General features: G+C 43.0%; 1 protein-coding gene across 2 annotated transcripts in view; it reads left to right on the forward strand.

Moving 5' to 3' along the window:
- The window catches only part of PMPCA (peptidase, mitochondrial processing subunit alpha), a 30,556-nt gene extending 25,165 nt beyond the window's left edge, over nucleotides 1-5,391 (forward strand). For both annotated transcript variants that reach the window (XM_085854589.1, XM_085854590.1), the window contains 7 exons: nucleotides 464-543; nucleotides 1,247-1,339; nucleotides 3,512-3,630; nucleotides 3,809-3,899; nucleotides 4,033-4,095; nucleotides 4,336-4,480; nucleotides 4,606-5,391. In XM_085854589.1, the coding sequence (XP_085710715.1) occupies nucleotides 464-543; nucleotides 1,247-1,339; nucleotides 3,512-3,630; nucleotides 3,809-3,899; nucleotides 4,033-4,095; nucleotides 4,336-4,480; nucleotides 4,606-4,775 (761 nt within the window). In that variant the 3' untranslated portion in view covers nucleotides 4,776-5,391. The remainder of the gene's footprint in view (nucleotides 1-463; nucleotides 544-1,246; nucleotides 1,340-3,511; nucleotides 3,631-3,808; nucleotides 3,900-4,032; nucleotides 4,096-4,335; nucleotides 4,481-4,605) is intronic.
- Nucleotides 5,392-11,670: the final 6,279 nt, after the last annotated feature.

Consider the following 11,670-nt stretch of genomic DNA (forward strand, 5'->3'; position numbering starts at 1 on the left):
GGAACAACTACTTGCGATGGTGGGATCCCTAATTTGACTCGTATGCTTGTCCATATTATCATAATGTCCTGAGACTTCAAGTAACAGCACACTTGTGTCTCGTAATGTCCCTATCCTACATGTTTGAGGTCATATGGGAGATAAAAAAAAATTGTTTTCATATTTTAAATCCAAAAACACTGTGTTCAAAAGGTGTCAGGAAACTCCTCTGCCATTAGGGTAAATGTGCGACACCACTTTGAAATGATACATAAAATGGGCTAACATCGTTACCGAGTTTCACTGGTGCAGGACCATTCCTTCATCGATTGGGTAGAGTGGGGGGGGGGGGAGAGTGAGGTAGTTTACGATTCCTTATAAATGTACAAGCTCCTCGAGTAAAGCCATAACAATCAAAAGAAAAACATTTGAGGGTCCTGACTTTGTTGCTACTCAATGTAACATGTGACTTCCCTGTGACCAGGTGCACAACCTTCCTGGGGCTTGAGTCCACCGACTGAAGTCGACTGTTCCACAGCACAATATTCTGGTGGTGAAGTGAGGGTGAGACAATGCAGCAGCCAGAAACGAGTTGTTTTTGAATAATTTCTACCATCCAAAGTTATTATGTTCTTTAGAAGTGTATGGAAACTATGTTTAAGATGATGGGGTGGTGGTTAAAGTGACCAGTTTCATTCTTACCTAAACAGAGCTTCCCAAATCGTTGTACATAAACAGTAGAGGAATCCACCCTGCTTATCTTGGCCCATTGCCTTTAATGGATCGATCATGTGCTCTTCTGATCAATACATGGCATGAAGGTGCGAGAACAGAATAATTTTGGCCTTGCCCCCTGGGGTCCTGGAGTGGATTCAAAAGGTCAAATCTCAAAAAATGCAATTACGGGCACATTTATAAATATTCTTTAATGGAACGTTGTATAGGCAACAACATTGGGGGATGCATTAAATACATAACGATCGTTTTGGATTTGACCCCTGGTTCATGCCCCAGGGGGAAGGGGTGGGAACTTAGGGCTACAGGCGTCAAAACAGAAGATTTTGTAATTCAAAATTTGATATTGGGTCAATCCTGGTGGAACGTTTTGCCATCTTTCAATTTTGCTTTCGGTGGGAAGCGTGGGGATTTGCGATGATGTGTAGTCAACTTATTGTTGTCGAGAGGGTGGTGAGGGGATGATCAAACTTGGAACACTTACTCTTAATCTGCTAGACAACATTTTTCTGTTTTACTTGTCTGCTGGCAGGAGGTCAAGGACATGTCTGATGTGAGTCCCAGTCCCACGCCCATCCCTGAACTTGCGCACGTAGTCATCGGCTTGGAGAGCTGCTCTTTCCTGGTAGGGCTGCCTCAGAGTGTCACCTCTTTATTCCTTAGCTCATCTCATTTTTGAACTTCATCATGATATCGAAAATGTTGCCTCAGTTTGTTTTTATCTGTACAATGAGACATGGAGATTCATCACGCACAGGACAAGGACATGAGGTGACATTAGTGTACTTTGACGTGAAGTACAAATGCATTAGGAAACTGAATAAATGAAATGCATGAGATTTATACCTGGGGTCTGAGCACCAGGAGCCAGATACTCAGATGGGGACACCAAACGGGCCAACCCAAAGGCTTTGTCCGTAAAACTTGAAACAAAGACTTTGTGCGGATATGTAGTCTACGTAAAACCTCAAAAAACCAAGTTGGTAAAATGTCTGGTATGACAACACTCGGTACTTGTGCTTGAAAGGAGGATTCAGAAAACATTTAATCTTAAACAAGCACAGCTTGACTCCACGGCAATTCTTTGGAATATCAATATACAGTAAAATGTTAAGACTAGAATTGTAAACCATGAAACCAACCTTTGTAGTTTTGACAATCTCAAGAAGCTTTGTGATGGGGAATAATTCTCCTTGAATGTTAAAAAAATAATAGTAAATAAATAAACAAACAACAGAATAACGTGTGTTTTTTGGTTAAAAGTGAGGCTTGTGGAAGTGTGTGATGAGAGAGTGTAAAAAGGCAGTGTACGAACAGAGTGCAATCTGCAATAGTTGGGCACGAGCAAGGGAATGAACAGGAAAAAAAAAAGGAAATTAGAGAAGGAGAAAGGGAGAAGGAAATGCAGTAACCTGTAAGTAGGTAGGAGTGTTAAGTTAGGTTGGGTCTATGGGAGTATAAAAGATTAAGGATAAGGAAACGGGATGAATTGAGATGGTGGTGCACCACTTGCTAGGATTAATGGAGGGAAGAGAGTTAAATGACATCGTGTCGTGGCAGGAAGACGTTGGTTGTGGTACGCTTTGGAGCAAATGATGTCGGGAAAGCTTGCTCGGAGGTTTTGAAAAATAGATACAGGATATTGGGTAAGAGACTGTAAGCAAAGGGTTGTGAAGTAATGTTTTCTGGAATTCTCCCGAGATTAGGAAATAGAATACAAATTATGATCAGAGCGAGAGATGTCAACCGATGGCTGGAAGAATGGTGAAGGAAGAAAGTTTTTGCATTGACTATGCAGTCGGAATCATTTTGGGGGCAACGTGAGAGCTTCTAGAATGATGGCCATATGCTAAATAGAAAGAGGGTAGTAAGGTTTTTGGTGGGAAAGGGGGCAGCTAGTTTCACTCAGAGGGGGTTGATGGTGGACCGTGTGAGCTCTGCAGAAACCAGGGGGGATAAAGCATGGAAAGAGCAGAGGGTACAAGACCAGAAAGGAGGCGATAGAAGACCAGTGGATCGCCAACCTGTCTGAGATGGCGAAGTAATAGACCCGGAGACTCGGCTTCATCGCGGTCGATTCCAATAATCTTGAAGGCCTTGGTTTCCACAGCGTCGAGCTGAGCAAGTTGTGAGGCGGGGGAGCCAGGCCCAGAGAGGAGAGCAGTACTCCATCAAGCTGCAGATGAAAGCCTTGTTTGTAGGTGGATAAGAGACCAGGTGTGCCAAGGAAGGACTTTGTGTGACAGAGGATGCCCAGTCGGTGGTTGGCTTTGGAGTTCAACTTTGAAATGTGGATTGCCCAATAAAGACCATGGCTGATGGTGAGACCCAGAAGTTTGAATGACTGAACTTTCTCAAGAGGATTTTTAAAGTACGTAAAGTACGTATATGGGAAGGTTTGCCAGACGGTCCTTTTGGAGAATGATAGAGTGTGAGACTTGTCAGGATTCAAAGACCTATTCCAAGTGTTTGACCAGCTTGTGATTTTTTTTTAAGTCTGGAGAGAGGGAAGAGGCTGCAGCTTACCTGTCCAAAGGATGAGGGATGCCACGGTAGAGGGTGGACCGAGAAACTTGATAACACTTCGGAACTTCTGCTTTCGCTCTTCCATACAGTTCAGCAGTTACTCCGAACCGCTTTGTTAAATTTACTCTAATATAAAGACATTTATCCTGAACGGTGTCGGCTAAGCCACAAACTGAAGTCCCAGTGTCACCAATGCTTAAACCTATGACTGACTGTGTTTTAGAAATGTACAATGAATTACCATTTAAAGCTTCCTTTGTGACCTTTACAGGAAGATGATTTTGTACCATTTGCCGTTCTGAACATGCTCATGGGTGGTGGGGGCTCCTTTTCTGCTGGGGGTCCAGGCAAAGGCATGTTTACCAGGCTTTACCTCAATGTTCTCAACAGGTCAGTCCTGTCTTTTCCATTTGCTTTGATTACGTACATCTTCACAGCACCTCTACCTTCCCCACCACACCCAACCTCATTTAAATAGATAAATTTGGTGCAGTCATCCATCATTTTCATCAATGCTCTAATCGACAAAACAAATGCTGCTTTGTAACACGTGCATGCTTACTCCCAGGTACCACTGGATGTACAGTACCACCTCGTATCACTACAGCTATGAGGACACGGGCCTGTTCTGCATCCACGCCAGTGCTGACCCTAACCAGGTACAGTGGAACAAGGTGTTGTGACATTGTGATCACAAGGTTCTTGTTATTTACAACTTTTTCTTTGGGGTGGGTTTTGTAAGTGTGGGATGGAGAGGGCAAATGACTGACTGTGCAGTTTCATCTGGCATAGGTGAGGGACATGACTGAGATCGTCACGAGGGAGTTTGTGTTGATGGGGGAAAATGTTGGTGAGGTGAGTACTTCATTAGAGCGCAGCCACATTCTCATTTAACTTCTTCAATAAATTTAATGGAATTTAGTTCTAAATGAGGCCTAATTGACTCTTAAAGCCTTCAAAGCTGTGTTTTCATTATTTTGGCAAGGGGAATGGCACACCGAATGTTACTTTATGTGAATTAGTTGTCCTGATACCGAAAAAGGGGACGCTTAGATCATCACAAATGGTTTTGCAGCCGTCTACCTATTTTATTAGGTGGAGTTGGAGCGAGCAAAGACCCAACTGCGGTCCATGCTAATGATGAACTTGGAATCGAGACCGGTCGTCTTTGAAGATGTTGGACGGCAGGTTCTGGCGACCGGAAAGCGCAAACTTCCTCACGAACTGTGCAGCATGATTGGTGAGATCCATACCCTACTACCCCTCCTTTTCACCCCACCTGCCATCGAATGACATCAGCAATAATTGCTGAATGAGGAAGAAAGCGTTTTCCAGATTGCATCTATACTTTTGTACTGTGCGCAGCTGGTGTTACCGCCCAGGACATACGGCGTGTGGCCCAGCGGATGCTTCGCAGCAAGCCGGCCGTGGCAGCACTCGGAGACCTTTCAGAGCTGCCCCCCTATGAGGACATTCAGCAAGCCCTCACGAGCCACGATGGCCGCCTTCCTCGTGTTTTTCGCCTCTTTCGCTAAGAACAGTTTCCATGATGTCATTTTTCTGCATGAAAAGAAAGCCCTCAAACGTAGGAGAGAAGTTCTTACATGCCTCGTTATGGCAAGGAGGGAGTCGGTCACATGCTTTTATTTCTCTTTTCTTTTCTTTTCTTATTTTTTTTGCTGCTCCCAGGAAGCATATTTCGATTCTGCTCCGAGGCATGCCTGAAGTAACATAGCTGCTGGTGTGGAATTGAATCCCACAGCAAAGCTATCGCAGCCTCTTATTCAAAGCATTGTCTCGTGACCTGCCTGCTGTGACACCCTTAATAATTCCTGTGCCTTCGTCAACTGTCTACTTTCCTGAAAGACTTGCATTGGATAACCCTACTACATGACCTATGAGTTAGCCTTTTGAAAGTTGCACCTCATTCCATAAGAATGGGGGAAAAAAAATAACAGAAGCTTGTCTTCACCCTTTGATTGATTGATCTGCAGAAACGGGTGCAGCAACATCCTGGGGGCGAAGCCCTCCTCTGTGCAGCGTTGGCAATATCAGGAGTAGCAGCATGTACATGTGCTTAGTGCCGATGGGCGTAACCCATGCAGGTGCGTGGTGAATGCTGACGGTTTTCATTAAATTGCTCGATCTCCAGATTGTGTCATTTCCTCTCGGGCGAAATTACTGCACGTACCAGGGCAGACAAAGTTTTTATTCATTTTAAAATAACCACGGCCTTTCATTTTATTGCTTTGCTTTGCTTTTATGTCGGTGGATACTTCTGGGGATCTTTCTTTATTTTCTTTTACCATATTCGTGGGCCCATTGGTTCATTGGTCCTCACGGCCTTGTCGCATACCTGCCAGCTGTACTTGAATATTAGCTTGCCTTTCACCAAGCCCAGAGGTGCTTGGGCCAGGGTGGGGATTAAACATTCATTGTTATTATTGCCAAATTGTACAACTATTCTTATTCGTATTAATTGATATATTCAGATGAAACTTGGTGGATAGATCAGGTGTGACGAGGACGAATTGATTAAATTTTGGTGAAACGAGAATTTTTTTTTAAGTGATTCTTCACCGTTGTGAGATAGGGCCAAAAACAATACATAGCATATCTCAAAAAGTTGACAAGTTATGATAAAACTTGGTGGATGAGTTGGGAAGGTGATAAGTCTATTCAATTTTGGTTTGGATATGGCCTATCAGTGGGATACAAAAAGTAAACTGTTCAGCCTGGCGGAGCTATGCGCTCAACCGAGTACCGTGTTAGTTTTATATAAATTGCTCTGGTGTTTATGTAGCACAGGCATGATGGACCAAATGGCCTCCTCTTGCGTCAAATTTCAGTGTGTATATACTGGCAAAAACCTCCAGTGTTCAGAGGTGTGTTCTGGATGCAGAGGTGTGTTAATGCAGAACACACGGATGCAGAGGTGTGTTCCATTAGCAAGTTTCTTCCAGAGTGCTTGCCAAGTAGATGAAGCACTCAAGCAAGCACTCCATTCAAAACCGTTAAGGAACTGCTGGTTTGGCAAGCATTAGCTTGCTGCTTGGTAACTGATCACACCTCAGTACTTGGACGATTTATTTATACGATTTTTACAATCTTAATTTTATTTAATTATATATCTAACTGCAGTACACAAATCGTCTGACATGATACTTCCAAGGACTTCCAGTTTTGAAGTACATCCTGTACTCCAAAATATATATATATATATATATATATATATATATATATATATATATATATATATATATATATATATATATATATATATATATATATATATATATATATATATATATATATACATACATACACAAGGTTCAAGGCAGTGGTGTATTTGGGAATGCTTCAAAACTACTTAACTGAAATGAAACTTTTGGATTTTTTTAAGTTGCACTGTGTGGGGTATCATGTTCTATGAACTCGAGTTTGTGACTTGTATTGTCCCCTCCCACCGGGAGCGGCACGATGGCACACATACGTACATTGAGAGAAATGGAGTCCTTCCCCCACTGAATCCAAAGGATTACAAAGTTTGTTTTTAACACCTAAAATCTTCTTCCACACCCTAAGAACAACCGCAAGTTTTCAACTCATTCGATATAGCGCTTCAGGAATTCATACAAATAAACGCACTTCTCGAATCACAGTATAGTTATGTAAAAGCATGTCGGTACAGCAATGCCAATAACAATATGTGATGGTATGGTTGGTAGCGTGAGAATATTCTCGTTCGAATGTAACTTTTTTTTTTTCCTTCAATGTACTTTTCACAGTTTCGAGTCCAACAACATCCTCCACATAAACTTCTCTTGATAGCTACATGTAACGCTTGGGAATGTAGTTGGTTTCAACAATCCGGGTTGTGATTCTATGCTTTGTCGATGTACCTTGTTCGATATTTATAACCCCACACACGAAGTGTAAAGTGGGGTTAAGCAATTGGTTCACTTTGCCTGTCTGCAGCCATTAATATGATCGAGTAACGACTTCATTTCAATTGAATTTTATATTTTGAACACCGAAGAACACGAATCGGTACACAGATCTGCAGGTGAGTAGTACGTCGTCTGAATTTGGTAAATTGTATGGAATTGCACATGCGCATAGAGCAAGATAAATTTGTCTCCCTACCAGGCAGTCATAGCCTAGTGTTGGCTTTGCAGTTCGGGTGGTGGTTTGGGATCCCGGAGGGTTCTGAGTTTGAGCCCCGTTTGCCACTGAATTAACACCAGGGGGTTGACTCAGCCTGTCATCCTTCTGTGGTCGGCGAAATAGGGGCATAGCTGTGCCCCTAACCAATTATGCAACCAGCAGCCAAAAAGGCAGCACGATGGGAACCAGGCAGTCAAAATTTAAAATCATTCCAAACAGGAAGCTTGTTTTTCAGGACATCATAAAGGCCACAAGCAGGCACAAATAACTAATCTAACATGTTAAATAAGGTGGTGTTAAAAAAACGTTGCATCAACGGTAGTAAACTGAGTTGTGCTTTTTTATTTTTAAAATTTTATTTAACTTCAATTATCCCCACCCCAGTGTTTTTATATAAATACACACAATGTCAAGGCTTGTGCAAGAGCGAACACACAGAACGTATTATAAGGGGAGCAGGAGATGAGGGGTGAGAGAGGGAAGGACAAACAGTGTGGAACAGACATGAGTAGATCTGTGGAAGGGAGACGGATGGGGCAGGGTACACAGGGTAAACAAGATGGACACGACAGGGACTTTCAGGTCCTTACACGACAGGAAAACAGGGAATTTGAAGGAGGGGGTTTGAGGTGGATTGACAGGGGTAGAAAAGATCATGGAAGATAGATGGTGGTGAACAGCTATTTTGAATACCTGGAGGGAAGAGTGGGATTGAAGAGAGTGTGAGAGTTTGTTCCAAAGGTGGGGAAAAAAAAAAGAGGAATGAAAGGGTGAAGGTGAGAAGTGATTCTTGATTTTGGTAGTTTCACCAGAAGGGGGTTGCCAAGCCTGGTGTTGGCGCAGTGGTTAGGGCAGCGGCTTGGGATCCAAAAGGTCCTGAGTTCAAGCCCCGTTGGGCCACTGAATTAATACACCAGGGTGTTGACTCAGCCTGTCATCCTTCCGAGGTCGGCGAAATGAGTACCAGTATACTGGGCCGGTGTATACCCCGGTTAAAATAGGTGTACCATATCCCTGTCGTAAGAGGCGACCAGGGTTGCGTCAGGAAGGGCATCCGGCGTAAAACATGTGCCAAATCACTATGCGCATCATACAGATGATCCGCTGTGGCGACCCCTAACGGGAGCAGCCGAAAGAAGAAGACCAGAAGGGGGTTGCTAATGGCAGACAGAGCATTGGGGGAGGGGGGTGGGAGGGCGAAGCCGGAGAAGAGACGGTGGAAGACAGGAAGACCAGAGACCTGCCTGCGGTGAGAGTGAAAAGCCAAAAGACAGCCTCATCATGAGAGATACCAATAAACCGAAATGCCTTGGTTTCCACAGCGTGAAGCCGAGATAAGTGGGAGCACCAGCCCAGAGGGGAGAGCAGTACTCCATCAGGAGCTCAGATGTGCCAAGGAAGGACTTTGCATGATGGAGGATTCCCAGTCGGCAACTGGCTTTGGAGGCCAGCTTGGAAATGTGGCTTTCCCAGGAAAGATCATGGCAGATAAGTGAGACCCAGAAACTTGAATGAAAAGACTTCTTCCAGAGGATTGTTGAGAAAGTAGAAGAGTGGGGGGGGGGGGTTCCAAACGGTCCTTTCGGAGAGAGAGTGAGAGCGTGCGATTTGTCACGGTTGAAAGATTTGTTCCACGTGTTGGACCAGCTTGTGATTTTATCCAGATCTGCAGAGAGTGAAGAAGCTGCTGCTTGCCGATCTGAGGGATGACAGATGGTACGGCAGAGGGTGGAGTCATCAGCAAAGAGATAAAGATTTTCCAGTCTGAGAGATCATTGATGAAAACCAGATAAAGAACAGGGCTCAGAACACAATCTTGTTGCACTCCACCTTTGATATAGAGATGAAAGAATTCTGTTCAGAGCCACACGGTTGGATTCTTCTTCTTCTTGTGTATGGCAGCTTGGCTACTTGGTAGCAATCATTTTGTTGATTATGCCGCTGTTGTGTCCCGATACCCTTACACTGGAACTCATTCCGCTGACCTCGGAAGGATGACAGGCTGGATCAACCCCACCTGGTGTTAATTCAGCAGCCAACGGGGCTCAATCTCGACCCTCGGATCCAAAGCCAGCCACCCCAACCACTAAGCCGACACCAGGCTTATACACGTTGTTTCAGAGTAGAAGTCAGAAAGGCATGTGTGCAGTTGGCGTTCGATGACAGAGGAGAGTTGGGAGAGCAAAGCAGGATGCCAGACTATCAAAAGCACCAGATATGTTCAGAGAGATTACCATGATCTCATGTATGACATTGAGGGCCTCCATCCATTGTTGGGTGAGTTGAAGTGGAGTGACCTGGTCTGAAACCACAGTGGTGATCAGCAATGAGGTTGTTGGAGAAAAGGAAGGATTTCATATCAACTTGAACATTGTAGAACACAAGTGACCTTGTTTTCACTTCCAAAAACCTCCAATTTAGCAGTACGTGGACAAAATATTTTGCCACCTCAGCCAAGCAAGTTTGTCTTTGTGTCCATCCATACATAATGGAGATTGACAAAATTGCAGTTCATAAAAAATATAGATAGTTCTCGGAAGCACAAAGCGAGAGTTGAAAACACCCTTCAATGCACAGGGCAAGGTGTTCCATGAACTTTCATTTTTATACCTCCGCCTTCAAAGTCCGTACTTCTGTGATGAGCTTTTGTTACCATGAAAAGTTAAGAACTGCTAAAGGGATCAAAGTCAAACTTGGTACAAGTATGTACCAATGAACTGATTAAATTATGAGGTCAAAGGTCACACAGCTCATTTGGTAAAGAAAATTCTGTTCCTGCACTAACTTGTGAACCAGTGATGGGATTTTGACCAAACTTTGTATGAAAGTATATATTATGATGTAAAGATTAACTGATTTGATGATGGCATCAAGGTCAAAGGTCGAGTCCATAATAGGTTTTCATTACCACCATAACTTCACAGCAGAAGGGATCCAAGACAAACTTGGTACAAGTATGTATTATGATGTAAAGATGAACTGATTAAATTATGGGGTCAAAGGTCAGACATCTCATGAGGTTAAAAATTGTTACTGCCCTGACTTGTGATGGCATTTTGACCAAACTTGGTACAAGTATATATCTTATGAGGCAAAGATGAACCCATTAGATTTTGGCATCAAAGGTCAAAAGGTCATGTTTGGTAAAAAAAAAAAAAGTGATATTTCAGAATATCTGAAGGGATTTAAATCAAACTTGGTGCAAGTATGTAATTATGTGGACTTAGTCATATCGGTCAACATCGCGATGACATTGTTCTACTTTGATTAAGTAAAAAATAGAAATTTAAATAAAAACTGACATGTAAGAATGGACCTTGCATTGGTACCAAATTTACATGAAGCTTAATTTTACCTTTGTTTGGGACAGGGCTTATCCATCCCGGCGTAGGAACGACAGTGTTACATTGTAGCCATTTCTCTCATCCTCTGGTTTATGTCATTATTTTGTATGAAGCCTATGGCTTCTGGTTGCATCATTTCTGTAAGCATGGCTTTGCCTTTAATACAGTGCCCCATTCCCAATAAGCTGGTACTCATTTTGCCGACCTCGGAAGGATGACAGGCTGAATCAACCCACTTGGTGTTTTATTTAATTTAATGGTACTTGGTACTTGATTTAATGAAACGACCGACTCAAACTCGAGACCCTAAGATCTCAAGCCAGCCACCTTCACCATGAAGCCAGCATCAGGCTACTGAACTGGTAGAGATAATCTCATGACTCTGCACCTCCCTCAATACTCTCAGGTGCATAATTTGTGGCCAAGAGCTTGATAATCTTTTAGTTTTTGTTTCTTTACTTCTTTCCCTCTTATTTGCAACTGTTCTAAAAGCTCTTCCTCACTTCCTTGACTGTTCTTGGATAAATATTAAAACAAAGTAACTATTTAATAAATCTCCCATCACTAACCACTCTCTATTATTCCTCAATAAGCCTGCACTTGTATTAATTTACTCTTTACCTTTTGTTCTTAAAGACGCCTCGATATGACTTTTAGCTCACCTGGAAGAATTCCAGGGAACTTATGGGATGGCGCGTCGTCCGTCCACAAACATTTGCAATTGATTTTGAAACTACACGCACAACATCGATGAAACTTGACAACCTTCATCACCTGGTATGTACCAAAGTTTGCTCATGGCATTAAAAATAAATAAGAAAAATAAAAACCCAGGCCCAAAAGGGGCTTATGGGGAGGGGTGCCCCCCCAAAACCACACACAACTTCGATGAAACTTGACCAAAACCTTCATCACCAAT

The sequence above is a fragment of the Eptatretus burgeri genome, chromosome 14 (assembly GCF_056783735.1).
Source record: "Eptatretus burgeri isolate ZD-2024b chromosome 14, Ebu_testis_v1, whole genome shotgun sequence".
NCBI classification, from domain to species: domain Eukaryota; kingdom Metazoa; phylum Chordata; class Myxini; order Myxiniformes; family Myxinidae; genus Eptatretus; species Eptatretus burgeri.